Genomic DNA, 23464 nt, shown 5'->3' with positions numbered 1-23464 from the left:
TTCCATTGTCCAGTTACTGGATTTCTTACTGGTCCACTTGACATAACATGAGTCCCTTTGAAGAACAAAGGTCAGACATAAATCAACACTATCGTGCAATGGCAGGTTAAGTCTACTGGGTAATCCCTCAATTTAAAAGTTGAGCTCCAGTTCTGAGATCATAATGTTGTAATTTGCAGTCAATGCACCTAAGTGTGTCCACTTTTGCATTAGACTAAACACATTTCAGCTTTTGAGGGTTCTTCCAAATTCACAAAAACACAGCTTTTCTGGTCAGGGTGGCCAAAGGTCAGATAGAGATATGAGATTAAAGCCCAACCCTAGCCCAAATGTATTTTGTTTTGGATAAAGTAGGGAAGAGGTTGAGCACCATCAGGTTTTTATTGCAGTCTGTGTCCCTACCAAGGAGATGTCAGGACGTACATTTCTTAAATCTAAACCCAAAAAATTTTAATTTAAATATATTCCTCAGTAGCCACAAAGGATATAAAACCACCTTATGTGCACCAAATGCCTTTACCAACTCAGGTATTACTTTGCAAAAGTAGCAGTGACATTATCACTGTGATATACATAGCCTATGCAGAGCTGTGGGAGGGACTCAGCAGGCCCCACCCTCTACAGGCTGCCTGCAGAACAATACAGGAAGGGGCAGAGACAAGACCAGTCACCCTGCACAAGGAGAGAGCAGCAGTGGCCAGTCTTTATTACAGGAAGTTCCTACACCGGTGTAAAGTTTCATGCTGGATTACTGCACAAATGTGGAAGAAATACATAAAGCACTCCAAGTTTCAAGTATTAATACACATGGCTCTTGTTTTTAGACAACTTTTGCTTATACTGGAGTCCAGCTTTAGGAATCTCTGCAACGGGGACACATTCAAAAACACTTTCATAGCAGGGTTAGACAGGGTTAGAACTTCAGGCAAGGCTGTTCTGGTGACAACTGCTCCCCCTTTTTTTTATCCTGTTGTCGCAGTGACGAGAAGTAAAGGAGAATCTCCCCAATGGGGTCACCTGCAGCAATAAAAACCTGACATACAGTAACTCTAAGACACAACAAAACAAATTAAAATACATCTAGACATATAGATCCAGCATCTCCTGTACTCTATACTCTTCACACTCTTGAATGAAGTTATGATTGCTGCATATGCACTGTGGGTGATTTCACACTAATGAGCCACAATCTTAAAAAAAAAAGTTAAGAAATTGTAAATGAGAAAAATTAACATTTTATAATTAATTGGGAAAGAATCTAAGACGGCCCCAGACGGTTGACTCCTCCGGCCCTAAACTGTCCGAGGCGAGAACAAAGTGATTTTTTTTTTTGGTGAATCAGGGCAGTAAAAACCCCATCTGAAATATTCATGGAGAATTGTCTGAGAAGCAGTTTGTGTTTTATTTACTGCACAGGAGAATGGCCTCAGTGGATTAGTTCTACAATACCCGGAACAAAAGAGCGACAGCTGATCCATGTGATGTTAGGAGGTGACAAAACAGTTAAAGTATGCTGCTGGCTACAGGCAAGCAGTCAGCAGATGCAGACAAAAGGATTTGTGACAAGAATAACTCTCTCTCCAAGCCGAGCAGTCAAGAGTATCCAAAATACCAATACCCTTTTCTCCTTGACATTGTCTTCTCCTTACTGTCAGCACTGTGGTGCCCTTTTATAGTAAAGATGCCGATAACTTGCACTTTCCAACTGATGGCAGCTGAACGCCTCACCTGATAGTCCGGCTCTCTCCCTTGATTGTCGGTTTAGGCCCAGTCCATCTATTTAAAGGGGAACTCCAGGCAAACCAACAATTTGTTAATTACATAATGTTTATTTAAGGGGAACCCCACTGTAATAAAATATAAAAGCAAAAATGACAGACTCTCAGATGAGTATGAAACATGAAAAAAAAGAAAGGTGTACACGGGCAAAATACAAGATAATACAAAAGGCGTCCACAGCAAACTTTCAAATTAATTTGCAAAAAAAAAACCAAGCAACCAACTCAATTAACATACACACACACACACACACACATATATATATATATATATATATATATATATATATATATACAGTGTGTAAATATAGTATATATAATATTCATGTTCAGCTGTATCATGAATGATGTTATGAATTTTATTAGAATTTTTTTTCTGTTTACAAGGTAATTCACCAGGTGTTTCCTCAATTCCCCGCCTAATTGCTTGGGCTTGGGATTGTCATGAGGATATGATAACGTGCATAGACAATTTGTATAGACATACTAGAGACAATGTAGACAGATGCCAATTAACCTACTAGCATGTCTTCAGAATGTGAAAGAAAACAAAAGGAAACCCATGCAAACACAGGGAGAACATGCATACTCCATGCAGGTTAAATAAATATATATATATATATATAATATAATTGCTAGAGACAAGCCTTTTTGAAATTTAGTATTAACAAAAATTACTTTTCTAATCAATCTGGGGCCAGTAAGAATTTTTGTTAAAACTGGTATAGAATCATTATGACCACAATTGGTGTATGGAACTTCCTAAAATGATCACTCTGTGCTCATGTGATTGGCTCCCTGGTGTTCCAGTGATCATGTGACTATAGCGGGAATAGACTACAGGAGTTAGGAAGTGAGCAGAATTTGTGTGTTGCAATATGAAAAATGACTGTGCAATAAAGTTTGCTAGTATGTAGCTGTCCAAGGGATTCTTTTTTTTTCTTTTAAAGGGGAGTTGCACTTTAAGGATTAACTGCAAGGATAGACATGTTTGCTGCCCTTGCTGACTTTATAAAAGTGAAGGATCCTGAACTGCCATCCCAATCCTGGTTTGCGAGACACTGACACAGATCATGTTTGCAGCACAGAAGTTATTTCTTCACTGGCTGCATGCTTGTTCCTGGTCCATAACTCACACTAAGCTGTAAATAGTGAAGCTCTAGGGAAAAGTCAAGACGGGAGTCTTAAGACCCTCTGTAATGCAAGCAGCACAGTCATCTTTGTTAACAGGTTCCTAATTGTTAGAAAAAGTCATGGAAAGTCTTGCAGATAACATATGCAGCACATTATATCCAGTAATGCTCTCTGGATCCAATTGTTTCCAATAATCAGTCTCAGTAGTCAGTGACAATAGACCGTAATTATATTAGGCGCAACACAGACATAAAATGATGATATACCCAGCTTACACCAAGATGATGCCACCACTTGCAACATGCTGACAGCCACCCTGGTTTTATTCTTAGGCTGCTGTAAACTAGCAGTTCAGGATGCCTGGCTGGCTACACGGAGGCAAAGCAATGATTTGTACAGACCGTTCTGCCATCCCTATGAAGGAATGAACTTTTTTTTTGTGCTGGAAGTAGTGAATATGTAAGTGTATCCCATGTTTGTATTACCTCTCACATAGATCATAATACTTTCTCTGACAATGCCTTTTTCTCTAGAAATAAGGTACCATCTATGTTCAGGCATCAGCCAGGGTCAGCATCTAGTTCCCAGGCTGAGATTTTAGCTCAGAAATGAAACAATCATGTTATTAACTGGTACCCAGGGGCGGACTGACCATTTGGAAACTTGGGCACTGCCAGTAGGGGGCCCCATGAGATGCCCCTGGTACCTTTTTCATAGGCTTTTTTTGAGTTTGGGCAAGGACACAGGGGCCCCATGAGCCCCTATTGCCCGGGGGCCCCATGAGTTGTCAGTCTGCCCCTGCTGGTGCCTGTGCAGTTCTCAGCTGTGTTAACAAACTGACACAAATCTGTTGCAGCCCATTGCACATGGGAGTCTCGGGACATGGCACAGTGCTCTGAAGGAATGGCACGCGTATGCCGTTCCTTCAGAGTGCATGCGCCAGCTGATGAAAAGAGTGAATATCTTCCAAACAGTGCACGTTTAGGAGATATTCATTTTACCTACAAGTAAGCTTTATTGTAAGTTTACCTGTAGGTAAAAGATAGGTAAAGGATACAAAAGTGGGTTTACTTCCACTTTACCTTGAGACATGCTACAAAGTTACAATGTACAGTCTGAGTGCTCAATAAGGGAGAGGAGACTGAGAAAATGCTTCCTCCTACCTGTAGCAGACTGATGATATCATCTTAGTATAGGACAGGAGCTCAAGGACTGCTTATTTATTAAAAAAAGGTGATATGGTAATGATGATATAACTTAAACAATAAAATAAAATGATACTACTGCTGTATATTGTGACATGTCAGGAATATAGTCATGGAGACTTGGAGAGTCAACTTTAATGAGCTTCCACGCAGTATGGTGTCTTTGTAAGACTATGGTAGGGCCATTAGATTGAAGGCTCTTCTGGGGAGGGACTGATAGCAATGACTAAGCATCCATTGAAACGTGCAGTAGGATCTGTAGGGTCAAATAAAACACCAGAAAAGGGTTAAAAGTCTGCTGGTTGAAAATTGGTTCTCAACCAGAGAGAAGACAATGCATCTATCACAATACTTCCATCGTAGGCATTAGGGTTGGTCGATCTAAGAGATAATACCCAGTCCACTCCAAACAATGCCCATGTTATCCGATCACACCGAAGTGTGGGTAGCGGAGTGCAAACAAGCCAGCGTTCGTTTTACAAGTGTTTCAAAAAAGCGGTTGGTGCTTCTTTGGAAAACAGGAGAGGCCGCCTTCCGTTTAACCTTTTGTAATTCCCTGTCTATTCTTTGTGACATTCATTCAGCTGCCAAGAGCGCTTGGCAAGACTGGGGCAGCGCACGCGTTTCAGTGACCGCTAACCTTGGTATGTCCTGACACTTATGATGAGTATCTGCAGGACACAGAAGGCAGCCAGGCTGCTATGTCAGGCTTTTATTATGGACTGCAGATGCTGGGGACAGTCAGTTTAATAAAACAAATCAGCCTTGAAGGTAAGGCAATGGGGAAGGAGGAGGAGGAACGAGGGGAATCTTTGCACTGCATGACTACAACAATGCTAAATGCAACAGGAAAGATTTAAAGGACCACTATAGCAAAAATAGCATATCCTGGTAACTGTATGGGATTAATAAGTGTTCTACTACTATAATTGTAGTATTTAGTATATTCATTTCTTTTTTAATTTCACATGCCTTGATTTATATTTTTCTCCATTTTAAAGCAGAAAGGCAAAAAATAAAAATTCGTGAACAGGCTGCTTTTTTTTGCAATAGAAACTTTTCCACAATAAAATACACGTAAAGTGGAAGTCCAGCCTATTCCTAACTAAGCTTAAAGTGATATTATTTTTTCTAATACAAAAAAAATAACAAACATATTATACCTACCTGCTCTGTACAGTGGTTTTGCAAAGGGCAGTCTCGATCCTCCTCCTCTTGGATCCCCTACTGGTGTTCCTGGCTCCTCCCTCGTGCCGGGTGCCCCCAAACAGTTTACTATGGGGGCATCTAAGCAAGTTCACTCTTGAGCCACTGCTCTGCTTGTCCATTTACCCATAGAGCCACGGCCACGCTCCCTCTCTTTCCTCACCTGGAGAGCTGAGGCTTTCGTGCACATTGCTGGATCGCGATGGGGCTCAGGTAAGTATTGGGGGACTAGGGGGCTGCTGCACACAAGGCATGACTGTAAAAAACCTTCAGACTTTAAATCTGTTCCCATCCCCTTCTAAACCCTATTCTAGCTACCCTGTGAAAGGAAGATTTGTAGAGGAGGGACAGCAGACAATGGATACCCCATAGCAAGTCTATGGGTAACATCAGTGCCCAGGCACTACAGCCGTTGTCAGCTCTGTCCTCTTCACTAAATTTGGCTGCTGGAGAGATCATGTGACCAGACTGGATCGCCCTTAGAGTAGGTAAGTATACACATTTTCCTTTCACTGAGTACATAGAATAGGGTTTAGAAGAGGGTGAGAGCATGTTTAAGCATAGTTAGGAACAGGCTGGACTTCCATGTTAATGTCAATGTGCCGAGATGAATAGCTTTGCATGTGCAAGAATGATGTCACTCTTCTTCAGCCAACCAAGACAGCCAAAGATCAGCACCCGAAAGAAGCTGGGGAGAAAATGCCATTGCTGGTGAGGGACCTCACCTGTGTCAGAACGTTGGAGCATAAGAAAGTATTCTTGCCTTTAGTTCCACTTTAAAGTGGAACTTAACCCATCGATTTAATGGTTTCAAAAAACAGTTACATTTCCAGCATGTTGGGAATGCTAATTGTCACATTTGCCTGTACTCTCAACCAAACTGTCAAGGAATCAAATGGCTGGTGTCATAACTGATCACATGTGCAGCACTATAGCAATTGCAGATCCAACAGAGTTTAATATGACAGCTTCCATAGCTGAAAAAGATAGGAGGATTTAGTTCCGCTTTAAAGTAAATGTACAGTTAAAACCTCTGGATATAAAGGTGAAGGGTTAGATTCTTTGTCCATTTTTTCTTGCTCCCTGAGTTGGCCCTGGCAGATCCACCGTCTCTACTTGTTCTGATGACCATTGAAATGATGAGAAATCCAAAACATGTGCAGCACCATGGCAGTTGCAGATCAAACAGAGGCTAAGATGGCAGCTTCCATGACTGAAAAGGAGGAGGGTTTTGTTCTGCTTTAACTAAGCAATCCAGCAAAAGTAACAGTTACGGGGTTGGGACATATCCTTACACTGACAAAGGTGTTTACAACGATCAGGTTTATTCAATAGTATAAAAGTTTTTTTGCTGAAAGCAATAAAACTGTTGCTGTAACTGCTTAACCTCTTCCCGCCGATGGTACGCATATATGCGGACTCTCGGCAGGTGGGCCTTAACGCCGAAAGCCCGCATATATGTATATCAGAATGTAAACAGAGCTGTGCTGAGAGTGCACACTCCTGGCACAGTTACCAGCAGCTTATGGAAAGCTCCTGATCTCTACTGCGATCGGGAGCTTTCCAATCATGTGACCGCTGTGACAGCCAATCACGGCAGTCACATGATCAGAAACCCCTACCCTACCTCCCAGCATCAAAAACCTCTTAAAGGCTTTGGGCTGCGCTGGCATTAAGGGGTTAAAGAGTGTTAGCTATATTTCATTTGTTTGCTTAAAGCAGAACTAACTTTGCAATACTTACCTTTGCTTGAACAGTCCGAAGCTCACAAGTTCCCTTACCAGCATCTTCTCCCCAGCTTCTTCCAGATGCTGGTCTTTAGCCATCTTGAAGGGCCCATGCAGGATGATGTCACCGGATGTAGGGTTTGTTTGTTTTTTTGTTTTGTTTTTTTTACACAGGCTCTGCACACTGTATTGCCCTTGTACGGCCTTGTGTGTGAAGCCATATAGTTTGAGCACAAGGCCCCATACACAAGCCAGAATTTAGACTGCTTTAGACCTGACATACAGTATATCTGAAACGCAGCCATAGCTGTACAGTTCTGATAAACTTTGGCACCACTATACAAACATTATTCAAGCTCATTCAAGCTCAGCAAGTTAAACTTGCGATTCCACAAAATGGACAAGTCTCTTCACGCCATCCTCCTCATTAACGTCCCAAAGTTTTTATACCAAGTTACAAAATGTAGCTGAGGTGGCAGAACGTGGCTTATTTCTCCAACCACAGCTGCCCTCCAGAGTCTTTTACTTTATAGCCACTTGTTTAAGGAGTCCCACAGACCTGCTCTGAACATTAGCTGTAAGCGAGCCTGAATGTTAAATATTCATATATAATGGTTGGTCATAATAAATCCCTCAACAGTAACAGCAGATTCTAAAGTCTGCTTCTTCAAGACTTCATTCCCTGCATAAAAGCCTGTCTGCATCCTATTGTTAGAAAGTATACAGCCAAAGGGGTAAGCGAAATTAAGAGGAAAAAAATACTTTTATTTGTTTTTAAGCAAATTTTGCCCAAGGAGCTAAGTGAAATTAGTGAGGGCTTCCCCTTTTGCAAAATTTTACCAAGTTACTCCTTTTATCCCTAAATGCTACAGCAGATCCAACATGGTTTCACTCTATATGGTGCCTTCAGTATATCCTCTTACTGTTCAAAGACACTGAAAGGTGTGTTAGGGCTCATTTTACTGTGGCTGAGTCACTGGGCAAGGTGATGGAGTGCAGGAAGTCACTTTGGGGTTGATTTACTAAAGGCAAACAGACTGTGCACTCTGCAAGTGCAGTATCTCCAGAGCTTAGTAAATGAGGTAAAACTTCCCTTTGCCATGCTTACCCAATCACATGCAAGGGAAATAAAAAAAAAACAGCATTTTTGCTTGCACATGATTGGATGATGGAAGTCAGCAGAGCTTCTGCTCATTTACTAAGCTCTGGAGTAATTGCACCTGCAAAGTGCACAGTCTATTTGCCTTTAGTAAATCAACCCCTTTATGTCTCCAAATATTCTTCAACTGCAAATTCCCTCTAGCGCTAAGTGCACATACACTTTTGCAAACAAAAATAATAATAATAATGTAGCATAAAAAATTGCTACACAAGCCATGTTGTAATTGAATGTTATTAAAAATTACCTTTCCATTTCAACCTGCAGCTCTGTAATTTTATGTAAAATTCAATGCAATGTGACAACCTGGAGGCCGTCTGTACACAATTGGTGTACAGAACATCCCCAGAAATGTAATTTCCTGTTTGTGTGATTGGCAAGTCAGATTTTAGGCACCACCTGCAACAGAAACATAAGTTTAGGTGAGCTACTTTCCAGGGGTTAATCACTTATAAAGGAATGCAGACACTGCAGCTTTTCTCTTCCTTTCCAGAGGACAAAATGCATTGGGAGGAGCTCAAGGCTGAGGCCATTCACATTCCTCCTCACCTGTTGAGCTAGTGGTGTGCAGTGTCCCTCTTTCCCTCATGTTTTAGAACGTTTCGTGCTACACCCATATTTAGGGTGTAATATGAAGCACAGTGGCATTCGCCATCCCCAAAACCCAAACCGCCACCCCTAACCTGAATCATGGAGTTGTTTGTGATACAACATGTCTATGTCATCCAGATCAGGTGTCACTCACAGTCAATATCTACATGTCCTCCTATCTGCTACTGTGACAGAAGAAATAGGCAGAGCGCAGTGGTGATCCCTCTTCCCTTTTCAGTCCATTACGCTGATCTGTAGTTCAGCCGCACCTCCTCTAGCCCCATAGCAGCAAGTCTGTACCTCCGGAAGGACCTGAAGCTGGGGGAAAACATTGGAAAAGTCCGGGCATTGCACCCGCCACAATGCAGTTCTTATGGGGTAATGCACTGCAGGTTTCATTGCAAAAATTAGTAAATGCACATTGATCGTTAGATCCATGTTGCTGCATTTAATACTTTGGTGGACTAAGCCTTTAATCCCTGGCTCACACTGAATGTGACTTTGAAATTGCACTACTTCACTTGAAGTAATGTGATTCCAAAGCCACAGATCAGTGCGATTTGTACCGCCGTTTTCATTGTGGTTTGCGACTTCATTTAACAGAAGTCAATGCAAGTCAAAATAAAATTGGAGAAAAGTAGTGCAGGAACTATTTTAGAAATCGCGCTACTTCAAATTGCATTGATTAAGATAGTGTCATAGAAATACATTAGATATGACTTCAGGGCCAATTTGTAAATCACATGTCACTCCGGAAGTCACACCAATGTGAACCAGAGCTTAGAGAGTTTGTGCTTCGCCTGTCTTGGGCTAACCGTGTCAACTTTGCCAAATGCAGTGCAATGGATCTCATTAGTGCTACCTAGATGTTATTCAATGCACTTGGCAAAGCAACCACAGAGCAGGACTGCTGTCTAACAATATATATATATATATATAAATATATATATATATATATATATATATGTGTGTGTGTGTATATATGTGTGTATATATATATATATATATATATAAAGAAATTAAAATAAAATTAGTAAAGAAAGAAATGGGGTGGGTCGGGGGTTACAGTCTAATGGGGTCATAACGTATTTTTGTGGCCTTTGTAACTCAATACAAATAACCTTTAATGTCCACTTTTTGCTGTATAAAATTATGTAAAAATTATTTTGTAGCATAACAATATTGACTGCAGAGCTTTTTACCAATCTGTCATCATTTGCCTCTGTCAGTAAAACAAAACACACAATCACAGCCTGTAAAGACCCTCTGCATTTTGGAAACAACACAAATTACCTCAGGCAGCCATTTTGTGCAAGGCCTCAACAGACAGGCAGTAGACAATGACAGAGAAAATTCTTGCCAAGATCTCCAGCCTTCACAAGCTTAAGTTCCTTCCCTATTCTTTTACAAAGATGGCCATTTGTCATTAAAATTTGCCTATAAATAGCCTCTCTTAAAACGCAGATGACAATGGAAGCGTCTGCCATAATTAGAATGTGCAGGTGTCTGCTAAGCCTTCTCCTTGCTAGGAAGAACGCTCTCAATCCCCCCCCAACCTTTGAAGAATCAGGGACTTGAAACTAAAAACTTTATTAATACCATTGTCTCCTTGTATCAGCAGGTTCCGGAGAGATTCCTGGAAGTGGCTCAGATCACATTACGAGAGTTTTTCAATGCCATTATCGCAGGCAAAGACGTTGATCCTTCCTGGAAGAAGGCCATCTACAAGGTCATCTGCAAACTGGACAGCGAGGTCCCTGACATCTTTCGCTCCCCAAACTGCCTCCAGGAGCTTCTCCATGAATGAAAAAAAAAAATTCCACGGCTGGTTCTGAATGTACAAAAGTGACTTTGTACCCCCCCCTCATTCTTCTCTTTTTCCTAGAACGCCCCCCCATTTCAGCGTGCGTGTGAGTGATTTAAACTGTGCATCTGCAATACCCCGACATATAAACTCTGTATGGAATTTTATTTATATTCTTTATTAATTATAAGCATGGGGCTAGCTGTTATATGTCACCCTTCACTAAATGATTCATGGAGCTCCCTGTTAGAGTATGGAGAGATGAGATTGACATGTATATAGCATTTTAGGGCATTTTAACCTGATACGTGGAAGATTATTATATGTATGAGTTGTTATTTTTGTCCGTCTGTGGTTTTCAGATCTGCTTTTACTTCAGTTTTTTTTTTCAGGAAGGAAAAAAAAATGCCAGTATGGCAAGTTTGTGTTGGAGGTCATGTTAAAGTGTACCTGTCATTCACACACTATGTGGAGGTCATTTTGTAGTAGGAAATATTTTTTTTCGATGCACTAAGCTGCACCACTGAGGTATCCAGTATTTTATGCCTCATATCTATAATGTTAGAAGTTCCTAGTGAACGGTTATATTACATATGGAGGTCCACTTCATAAGTCAGGCCATAAGAAGGTGATCTGAGGTAACTCTTAGCATCCAGTCAGACTTCGACTAAGAATTTTCTGGTTGTTAAAGTATAACTAAAGGCAAAACATTTTATTAGTGTAGGATAGAGTTGAGAGGGATTGAAACACCTGTCAGGTTTTTATTGCTGTCTATGTCCCCATTCAAGAGATCACTCTCTCTATTTGTCCTGTTTACCCTCATCATCGAAAGTGAGAAAAGAAAATCCCAAATTTTGGGTTTTCCCCAGAACAGGAATAGAGGAGAAATCTTTCAATAGAAACACTAGTTCTGATGACCCTGGTGATACCTCAGGATACCCTCAATTTGGAGGAATTTCCTTTCACTTCCTGTTTCAGCTATAGGACAGGAAGTAAAGAGAAATCTCCTAAATGAACCACACATGGCTAAAGAAAACCTGACAGGGGTTATACCCTTCCCTTTACGCTATTCAAAATGGAAAGAAAGCTTGCCTTAAGTTCCACTTTAAGGGTTATCCTTTTTTCAGCTCGAAAAATGGTTGACTCTACTGTGTGAGCAGTGTGGACACTTTAATCTAGACATTCCTGAATTTTTAGTGTTGCTTGCAAAACATGACGTGGCCAAGGTGAGGGTATCATGTTCACCCCTTTTTGTATTATTCAGGGATAGTCAGAACTTGAGCTTAGAAGGGTATATATTAGTAATTAAGTACATGGCACATAAAAAAGTTATTTTTTTATATTTGACTGAACATGCTAGCAGACCAGCAGCCATCTTGCATGTTGAAGGTGCAATGGCGTCCTTTTACATGGCCAGCACGCAAACAGAAACTGTTGATTTGTGATATGGTCATCAAACCACATTCTACAGTTTTCTGTATTTATTTTGAGTGCATGCCCTCAGCTTACACATGAAAATTGGAGAATTCAAACAGTAATATTTTTTAATATATGTATTTTGTTTTAAACGCCATTTCAGGCCAAGTAACACCACATGCATTGCTTATGAATTTCTCTTGGAAATACTAGACCTCATTTAGCAAAATTGTCTGTGTCTCCCATAGCAACTAGATTTTTTTTTAATTTGCTCATTTAAAGTGAAACTAAACCCTCCTAGGCTTTACATCCAAGGAAGTTGCCATCTTAGCCTCTGTTTGATCTAAAGTTGGCATGATGCTGCACATGTGATCAGCTATGACACCAGTCATTTGATGGCTTGACAGTTCAGTTGAGAACACAAGTAACTGTTTCAGTTATCTTTCATGGCATACCTTGAATGTAACCATTTAAGAAAACCGTTAAAGTGGAACTAAACCCTCCTATCCTTCTCAACCAAGGGAGATGCCTTCTTAGCCTCTGTTTGATCTGCAACTGCCATAGTGCTGTTCATGTGATCAGTTATGGCATCAGCCATTTGATGGTTTGACAGTTCGCTTGAGAACACAAGCAAAGTGACAGTTATCATTCATGGCATGCCGGGAATTTAACAGTTTTTTGACACCGTTAAATCAATGGATTTAGTTCTGCTTTAAATCAGAGGGGTCAGTTTCACTTTACAACTGGTTGCTATAGGTAACACACCCTCTTTTGATACATGTTGTTCAGTATGTGCCATCAATGACTGGAAGCATCAGTCCACCGCATCAAAATAATGCTTGTTAGAGGCACAACAACACTAACTAACCCTTCGAGTGTCTGGAGGGTTGGACCATTGTGAATGGAGTTTTAGTGAACTTTTCTCATCACTGGAAGTAAAAGAACTTGATATTTTGCTGCTATCCCTTCTAGAATTAATTATGGGTTACAATAAAAAAAGTTATCCTTTAATTTGTGATTAAGTGATACTACTTATGGTTTAGGGGAGTTATTATATATGTTTACTGTATATGGGCATTTTTAAGTAACGTGGTTCAAAGAACAGTGATGTGCAGCCATTAAGCTAGAGCAACCAATCAGAAATCAGTTTTCATTTCACTGTGTGATCTGCTGGAAGCTGATTTCTGATTGATGGCTGTGGGTTGCACTTACTGCATATTACTCATTTTTGTTAAATAAGCCCGCTTGACTAAAATAGGATATTCATTTGAACCTATTGGGCCACTGATACAAGCTGTCTATGGATCTTAGGATTGGTCAGCAATATAAAGGTTTGCCAACTGGTGGCCAATACAAATGGACTCCAAATAAGCAGTAGGCTGCATTATGTACAATTGTTTAAAAAAATGTCATAAAGAGTGTGAAGTAACTCTTAGTAAACTATCACCGTTTGGAGTCCATTTTATGCTACTACTTTAATTTCCTAAAAGCTGATCTGTGATAGTCTGCCTTGGTAACACTACATATTTTTACTTTACTGTATAGTGATTTAATGTCATTTACTACTGAAGATGCTACCATGCTGAATTACCTCTACTTCACTTTATAATATCTGGAATCAGTTGTAGCATCAAAGAGTTTGCTTGTGACCAACAATGGTTTATTCTGTGGAAGTAGTCCAGTAATTATTCTCTAAGTGTGTTGATATTACTGGTGTTAGAGAAATTGATATGAAGTTTTGGCAAGAATGGTTGTCCAACCGCAGAATGACCGCTGCCAATGTCTGTATAGGAAGGGGTCCAGTTTTACTTTTTATTGCCAGAATTTCTAGTTTTGTATATATGGGTTATAGTAGAATATGGCTTAAGACTTATGGGTCACTTACAAGTACTTAGCAACACCTGATTCTCACCAGATATCAAGTGAAAAATCCCAGCATGCCTTGGGCAAGTCTCAGCTAGGTCTAGACTTGGTTGGGTTGACTGAGGTATGTTTGCTACAAGCTACAGTCATGCAGATCTTTCTATAGACCCACAGTAGGTGCAAGCTATAGGCCTTGCAGTGCTCTTATAACCAGCTCTATTTATATATTGGAGCTGTCTATTAACAGGCTTTATGGTCTCATGCACAGGGGTTTACATGCAGGCCTATGGGCATACAGCTTATAATACACCTGCATTTGCAGCACCCGGGAGCCCCAGCTCATGTGTAATTCTGCCCATAGGAACGAATTACAAAATTCACTGTATGCAGGTGTACACTTGCAATTACTCATTTATGCACACATATGATCATATTTTCCAAAATGCAAAAACGCATGTACACATATGTGATTCATTCCTATGCATAGAATTGCACGGAATCTAGGGATCCTGGGTGCCACAAATAGAGGAGTATTTTATGTTGTACGGCCGTACGGCCTACAAATACTTACAGCAATGAGCCCTAAAGTTTTGTAGGCTTGACTATATATATATTTGTCTTATTGAATATGGCAAATCCTCATCTGCCTACATAAAATGTACATACGATTAGTTGATACAGGTTATCTGAAGTTTTCCTTCTCACTGTTAACTAAATAAACCTATAGAGTGCTCCAGACTAAAGTGGGGGCTATAGTGCGATGGCAACCAAAACTGTATGGCCTTGTCAAAAACTTTTAGAAATGCAAACCCATCTTCCCTCTGGAAATATTTATGACAGGCATAAGGAAGTAGAGGGCTGTGTTTGCTATCTTTTGGCCTTTCAACATAAAAGTTTAAAGTACATACCTGTGGCTGGACTGTCCTCCACGGTGACCGTGTCACTGGCACTTGTGATGTCTCGTCCTAAAATGCCTTGGACGTTCATGTAATTATTAACGTTCCTATCTACTTTTGCAAGATCTTGATACAAATATACTATTGTACTGAAGATGTTTCAGCAACTTCCCTCCAATATAGAGGAATAGTAAGCACGGAGCCACTGTTTCTGTTAGCATCATTGCCCTTTGCACTGGGTTATAAATTAAAAAATTGGAAAATGTCTAGATTACTTTCCTAAGCGGCACATTTTTAGTATAAGGATTCAATTACAGAATTTAGAGGGGAAATTGGGTACATTTTCCTTTCATACTTTAAAGCTGACCTATAATCTTCAGTAGTGAAGTAGATATTTTGAGAGGGCTGATTTAATAAAGTAGTGACACCACTCAGATTTTATTTGTGTTTAGGAGGTAAGTCCAAATACCTGCTAAAATCAGTTCAGTGGCAAAAATCTAAATTTGTTGAGCACCTTGCTCATTTTGTGGCTTTGCCTCCATGGCTTCCATTTTGAATGGATCCTGCTTTGTGTGACCTTGGTCCAAAATATGGCTACATCCACCATAGAGGCTTTGGTCTTCTGCCTCCATGGCTTCCATTTTGAATGGGCTCTGCTTTGTGTGACCTTAGTACAAAATATGGCTACATCCACCAATGTAAAGATGAACAAAGGTGGTTAAGGCTATTTCTTTTTAGGTATTATTTAAAAAACAATGCACAGGCCAGTTAGTGAGATTTCTGGGTGGTAATGCAGAAAACTACATAGTGCTTTTTTTGTGTTCGTTCATTCATGTCAATCAGTATGGCCACCAGGTGCCATTTTGACCCAAGTCAACCCTAACAATGACATGGTGAGTTCCAAATGGTAATAATGAAGATGTTGTATTCTTTAACATGGGCACCATAGTGAAATTCCTGTCCAGAGGCCCACCCAGTGGTTGCCTTTCACCATGGCCATATAGATGTAAGATATATTCTTCAATCCAATCCTTTATTAGTATGGTTCCTCCTTTGGAATCCATATTGGGTAAATTCTATAAAGAAAATCAGCTTGTATAGAAAATTTCTATTATATCCCTAAGATAGATGCCAGAATGTAGACAAGTTTAGCGATGTGAGTTTCAGGATTTTGGTAAACTGGAACATTTTGAACCTGAGCACTTTATTTAAATGTGCACATAAATTGCAATTTAGTAGAGTGGTGCTTATAATGGTAACATGTAATGTTATGAGGCATCCTTTAGAGAGGAAAGCATTAAAAAATCCCTTATAAAGAAAATATTTTATTCAAGTTCTAAATTTGCCTTCAAAGAAAGCAGATATTCCCCAATTAGATTAAAGTTCTCTGGTGTCTAAAGGCACATTAGAACCTTTCTTCAATTCCTATGGAAACCATTTAATGACTTGTTTAATGTCAAAGCTGAAACTCATTGCATGTAGCTTTTAATTGCAAACAGTGGAAGTACCTGAACTTGGCCTGGTATGATCCTCTTGCAGCTCCTGTACAGTAGAGCTTAGACTGAGAGAGGGAGGAGCAGTACAAGGAGCCAATCAGTTGTGCTGCAGTGCTCCTATGCTAACACTGAAGATGCAGATTGGAGAAGAAAGCAAAGTGATAAAGTAGGAGCTCATTGGTCTGATTTTCCTTTCACAGGCTGGGGGAGGGACAGGACCAGGGGCGGACTGACCATTCGGGTACTCGGGCACTGCCCGAGTGCCCAGGGTCAGTAGGGGGCCCCATGAGATGCCCCTGGTACCTTTCATGGGCTTTTTTGGTGTGATTTGATTGTGGGCGAGGACACAGGGGCCCCATGATCCCCTATTGCCCCAGGGCCCCATGAGTTGTCAGTCCGCCCCTGGACAGGACCGATAAGTGTTACGTTGCAATGAAAAACAGGCCTCCTTCCCTGACAGGGCTGTGCTGTGTGGCAGGGCTGTATTAGGCTCAGGATTGGATGGACAGAAAATCTTTGGGCTAGTAAAACAGATCACTTATATGTATTTTTTCAACTTATTTAGCTGTTAGCCTGGAGTTCAGCATTAATGACAATGCTGCCTACAACTGATAAATGACGAGGTATTTGGTACCTCATGCCTCAGTGGCAATAATATTCTGCACGTTCAGCCTGGAAATTTCCTCCCTCTCCAGTGTACAGATGGCAGGTACATTTTTTTTTTTTTTACGGTAATGATTTCAATTTCCCATTTTGACTTTGAAGAGTGAAAATGTATCCACTTGAACACAATGCTAACCTGATCTATGCCATTTTACTTCATTTACAGCAAATTCTGCTGAGAGATTGAAATGTATGAAAGCGATTATTGTCAGCACAAAACCTTAGAAAAAAAAAAACCTGCTGACTTCAAGCTACCCAGGACAATCCTATGACGAGCTATCATTATATACAGGCATTGACAGTGTCAATGGAATAAGCACACAATGCACCTAAACTGCGGTGTATCAGAGCAAGTTTCGAGCAGTTTGAGCTAATTCCAAGATAGAAGGATACATGAAAGCAGCAATGAGGCAATGCTGGACCTAAACAATGCACAATTTAGGTTACTCTACACAAGAAAAGGTTGACGGTACAATTTTATGAGATTCATAGCTTAGATGAAGCCTGAACAATTCATTCGTCCAATTGACTAACATGGGACAAGCAACCGATCCCTGTTGAGACAATTTCTAAATTCAGGGTCATACAGTAAAGTGCATGAGCCGATGCGGTAACCCATTACAACCAATACGTTTAATTGTCTTCATTTTTAAGAAATTAATATTAAATAATTATTCTTTTGATTTATAAACATCAAGAAGCATCAAGGCAATTTTCTGGAGATGAACCACAAAACAAAGGATATATAAACCCAAGAAAAAAAATTGTAATATAATGCTGCTTACCAGTTCTTAAACATTGAGTATGCATTTGTTTTCTTTTCAGCACATTTTCAGCAAGTACAGGCTACACTTGTTAATCTAGTCAGAAATGCAGTGTCACTTCCTGTGAGCTGAACTGAAGCACAGACAAACTACTAATCCCACCATGTAATGAAAATCAAGAAAGAACTGTTTGTAGTCCTGTCCTAGGGTGACTGGCTCCCTCCATAGATAAAGTAGGGTAAATGAGCGTTGTCACACTAGAACAAGAACTGTGGATAAAAAGAAATGTATGCAGCACTGCGTGAGGGATGGTAAGCTGCAATATATTATATTTTGTTTTTTAAGTTTAGATACGTTTCAACTAATAATTGTTTGTACATAGCCCTTGTTTCTAAAATGACCTTCTTAAATATTGTTACATGCTCTAGATTAAATTGTAAATCCAAAAACATTTTTTTTAGTTATGGAGAAAGTAGAGGATTGGAGATTTGAACCTCTGTTGGGTTTTTACTGCTATGCCAGGCTCCATTAAAAAGATTTCCTCTCATTGGCCCCGTACAGAAAATATTGTCATATTGCATTGTTTGTGGTCTAGATTGAAATTGGATCAGTCTGACTTTCCCTAGCTATTAAGAATCCACATGTCGCAGCATGCTGTGACTGATGTATGCTGCTGGACCTTAGATTCACAGGAGCGGAAAGGCCAGAGATTGTTAGCCTGTATACATCTTGCTGAAAGTTTTGTTACGACCGCTTTCATTTTTTTATATTTGCTTACTGTGCTTTTGTATCATATCTGCACTATTGTTTATTATCTTGGTTTATGATTACAAACAGCAGCTTTGTGTTTGGTAAAATAAGCACATTCATCCTGATGATATAACAACACAGCTGCAAAGCACAGAAGTGTACACAGACTAAATAGGAATGTACCAATTAATCTGTTATAACATGTAAAAGAACATTAGGGATTGATCTTTTATCACACTTTCAACTCTCTTAGAGCAGAATGTTGCCTGTACATGGATCAGTCCTGTTGCATGCTAATTACATGCAACCAGCAAACTATCAGGTCTGCGTGTTGTATTTGCTGGATATTTATTATTGAAGTAAATGGGTCCGTGTACTCTAATCTGCATGGCGTCAATCAATAAGGATTAGATTTCTTATTAACATAAATGCTTAAAGTGTAACTCTGCACAAAAGCAAAATGACGGATATGGTGCAATCTACCAAAAGAATTCTGTTGTTCCTGCCAGTAGATCTGTTTTTTAATTTCCTGTAACAGGTCAAACTGTTCAGTAAGAAGGTTATTGGAGGAGTTGAAAGAATTCATTTAACACTTAAATGCTAGTGACAGAATTTTTCCTATATGTCATTTTAGATATTTTTCCTATAGTTGCACTTAAATGTAGAACTGTGGCCAGGACATTCGAATCTACACATTCATAACAAACAGTAACTAAGCTTTTTAAACAAGCCTTTACTGACTTCCAAAAGAGATAAAAAACAGTTTTGGCTTTAGATCTACTTTAAGCATTTACTGGATCTATGCACAGACTAAGGCCAAATAAGGCCTACTTAAAGTGGTTACCAGTAGGGATCCACATCGTTTACATGTATCAAAATGTATTAGAAAAATTTGCTTAATTTAAATAAAACCAATATAAGTCCAAAAAAAATTATTTTTATCCTTCAAAAATTAAAATTACAACATTATCATTTTTATTAGTGAAGGGAGAAAGTTACTTATTTTGAACGTATATTGATTTTGTTCAAATTAAGCAAATTGTTCTAATAAATTTTGATAAAGTTAAATGGCATGTGTCTTTACCAGTAAATCACTTTAAGTAGGCCTTAGTCTGTGCATGCTTGATGTTTGATTAGTAGGACCACACCTAAAGTGGTGAGTTGGTCAGCTTTTAATAAATTATCACCTATTCCATGTTCTTTTATTTTTATTGGGATTTTTTAGGGGATTTATCTTCAAATACAGGCTGGTAAATATCTTATTGTCTTATTATTTACAAATATTAAAAAAAACAAAAGACATACTGTTCTCTCACATTATTGACTTACTTAAAAATGTGCACTTTGTCATAATTTCTATTCTGTTATACCAATGGAATAGTAAAGCATTATTGGGGTCATTTACAGTTTTGGGAAAAAATAGTTATGCCAATTTTAGTCCCTTGCAGTATAGTTTAGAAGTGACTATAACTTTAGTAATTTTTTTTTTCAAACAAAACGCTGCACCATAGTGCTATAGTCAATAAAAAGAGAGAATATTGCCTCAAAATAGGAAAACATTATAATACCATAGTGAAAAACAATTTTTTCTTGAACATTCTAACAAAAAAAAATCTGTTATTAGCCTATACTATGCTAGAGCAATGATCGTTTTTGCTGGTTACGACACATTGACGACGTCTTAACCATTGTTTAGAATACTCATTTATACTTACATGTTTCTGTTGTCCTGGTCTTATTTCAATGTCAATGTCAATATTTAGCACATTTATGGTGATTAATTAACAAAATGCAGCACATTTAATTCTTCCCGTATCCAGGTCTGTAACTCCTAGATATGTGAAAACATTACAATATAGTTGTAAATTAACACAATTTTCTTAAGGATTGCGTTGTGCCTCTGAGTAATGTTTGTGGAAATGTTTGTTGTGTGAAAGAGTATAATGTACAAAATAGGTTTGGGGGGAACTTTTATAAAACAGTGTACATATTAAATTTATTATGAAGTTTACCAGGGATTCAAAATAGAAAAAAAAAATCAAAGTTGTTAACTTTGTATAAAAATAGATACAATTGTAACATGCATTGCTCAAAGTTTAGAATTTTACAAGTTAAAAGCAACAAAATCTTTTAGTACGGTAAGGTGTACATAAAAAATACTAGTGTGTTTTTTTTTTTATATGATACAAGATTAACTATTTGTTGAAGTAGACACCTGTGTTTGGGGGGTCTTATAGACCCTTGTGACACTATAAAAAGCTCAAGGCCTATTAGAAATTAATTTTAACTTTGTTAAAATGAAAAAAATAAAGATTTTCACCAGCAATGTTGTACAATACAATGCTATCGGAGTTTTATAATGCTTGTAAGTATTATTTGAGAAAAGACCAGGTTAAAGAAAAACTATTTGCTAACTGTTATGTATTATATGTTCAGTACAGTATATGACATTGTGTATCCATTGTTATATTTTTTCCCGCTTTAGCTGTGTAATAGCTTCCCAGCTTTTGTTTCCTTTTTTTTTTTTTACTGTTTTCTTTTATGTATAACATAAAAAACAGAAGCTGCATTTTAAAGATATAGCAGTTGTCTTATTGCACTTAGCACAATCTTTTGACTTTTATATTACATAATAAGAATATAAAGTGGAAAATATTCTGCAAATGTAAACAACTTCTTCAATCTAACCCTCCAACTGTTTTATATTTAAAACAGTTTTTAAAAAAAGACCTTGAAAGGAACTTTCTGAATAAGAAGGTCTTTCTTCATCATTGCCCCTTTTATCCTAGCCAAAACCGCTACAATATTATAATCGTTTCTAAGTACTGTATATTTTACACCAATTTTTGATATGAGTTGCTTGCTCTTGCTGTTTTGATAGGAAACAAATAAATTAATGAAACTGGCATTACTCAAATGAGTGAAAAAGTTGATAGATAAATTAAAAAATGAGTCTTTATGTGTGTGTAAATAATTATAAATTGTGATGAAACACTGCCTTTATATTATTTAGCAATATGTTGTATATAGCATTCTTATGTTCTTTTTTTTAATGAAAATCATATAATTTTAAGATAGTATAATAAATGAATTTTTTTTCTTTTCTAGTTAGGCACAATTTATCGACTGTGGATTGTTTTTTCTTTCTCTTTGTCAAATGTTCTGAAAACTTTGCATAATTTATTGGTTTAATTTATCCTAATTTATTATGAAGAAGGTGTACATTATTTGTATTGCCAAGGATGTACTGTAATGAAGAATGATATTACACAATTAACAAATAAAATGCCCATTCCATAAAAGGAATAAAAATAAGGTTGCAGTAGACAGTTGATTTCCAAATTTGATGCTTGGCAGCTAATTCAGTGTCAATTAGAAAATAAAGGAGATGGGGGACGGGGTCAGTTGGTGGGTTTGAGGGTATTTTATTTAGTGTGTTTTAAGCTTTTGTATTCTCTCCAGATTTAACCTTTTCGCTTTGTACCACTTAAAAGATTAAGTAGTTCAATTGCCTTGTGTGCCTTCCATCTTCTCTAAACTGAATGTATGTGCAGTATATATGCAAGCTTGTGCAAAATAAAATATTAATTACAAATTCACTGTGTCTGTTTAAATTTACTCGTTCATAATCTCAATGCTTCCTTGTTATTATCACAAATATAGAAGTAGGTTTAAAAGGTGCACTTTCCCTTGGGCCTGCGAGCAAAAACTTTTGCTTTTAGTTACACTGTTAGAACCTTTGTCAGACTTTATTCAATGTCCTTGACCCCATTTGGAAGATCTCCCTGCACTATCTGTCTCTAGAGGGACAAGAAGTTGTAAGAGGAAGTATCTACAAAATAAATGGCAATCCCATCTCTGACATTTGTTACTGGAACAAGGGTACCATTGGAAGATTGCTGTTGGGCTCAGAATAAAAAACAAAATTGGTTAGTTAATAACTGAGCCACCAATTGGAGTGTCACTGGTGTATGATGATGTCACATGTCATCCGTGCCTGATAATTTAATATGGCACCATAATACTGTGTTCTGATGACTTAACAATTAGGTGTACACTTGACAAACATAGAGTTACCCCAAGGTGCACTTAGGCTGGTTGTAAACTACCAATAATAATTCAACAATGTTGATAATGTGGTGCAAAGCTTGCAACCAGTGGGTTGTTTCTCAGAAACAAGAGGGCAGGTAATCTGCTACTGACAGTGATGAGAGATGAACTTCCTCAGCAAAAAAGTTGTAGGTTCTCCCCTTTTTGCACCCCACTTCTGCTGATGTGCCCAGTGCAGTCACCTTTTCTGCCTACCCCTAAGCCCTGCCCTGAGTGGGTAAATATGAAATATGCATATGAATTTTTATATCTACCTAATTCCAGCTAGCAGAAGGAGATCTAGGGTCCTTTTACATGATTAGCAGGCTCTTTTTAAAGCAAATCAATGCTAAAGCAATCTGAGAGAGAGAGGCAGGTGGTATAAAAGGTGATGACTGTGAGCAGTGATCTGATGAAGTAAACTAGTTTTCAGGTGGAACTAGGACAGGCTTCCCGGAAGAGATGAGATTTCAGAGATCACCTAAATGCTGATGGAGTAGGAGTGAGATAGTTTGGGGTAGAGATTTCTAGAAGAAGAGAGAGGCTTTGGAGAAATCCTGGAATTGCTCATGGGAGGAGGTAACGAGGGTTGGAGAACAGGAGGTGACGTAGCATTGGGCAGAGTTGTGGATGGTTTTGAATGTTGTTAGTATTTGAATTTCATATGTTGGCTAGTGTAACCCAGTGGAGTAGTTGGCAGATAGAGACACAGCCACAGAACAGTTGGAAAGGTAGATAAGTCTAGCAGCAGTATTCATGATAAACTGAAGGAGGATAGTCTGTGTAAATTTAGGCCAATAAGGAAAGAGTTGCAATAATCAACACAAGAGATAATAATAGAGAAAATTAGTAGCTTTGAGGTGCCATTTGTTAAGTAGGGACATATTTTGAAAATAGGCAGTGAGCTTTGGACAGTGATTTAA

The 23464-nt window shown here is 38.6% G+C and overlaps 1 protein-coding gene across 1 annotated transcript in view; it reads left to right on the top strand.

The window, feature by feature from the left end:
* The window catches only part of PROX1 (prospero homeobox 1), a 111483-nt gene extending 89436 nt beyond the window's left edge, over positions 1-22047 (top strand). The window contains exon 5 of the mRNA XM_089677775.1: positions 10422-22047. Coding sequence (XP_089533901.1) covers positions 10422-10607 — 186 coding nt within the window. The 3' untranslated portion in view covers positions 10608-22047. The remainder of the gene's footprint in view (positions 1-10421) is intronic.
* Positions 22048-23464: the final 1417 nt, after the last annotated feature.

Source organism: Staurois parvus, unplaced genomic scaffold, assembly GCF_062004578.1.
Source record: "Staurois parvus isolate SC_StPar_1 unplaced genomic scaffold, SC_StPar_1.0 ptg000192l, whole genome shotgun sequence".
Lineage (NCBI taxonomy): Eukaryota > Metazoa > Chordata > Amphibia > Anura > Ranidae > Staurois > Staurois parvus.
This window is presented reverse-complemented; position numbering and strand designations above follow the sequence as displayed.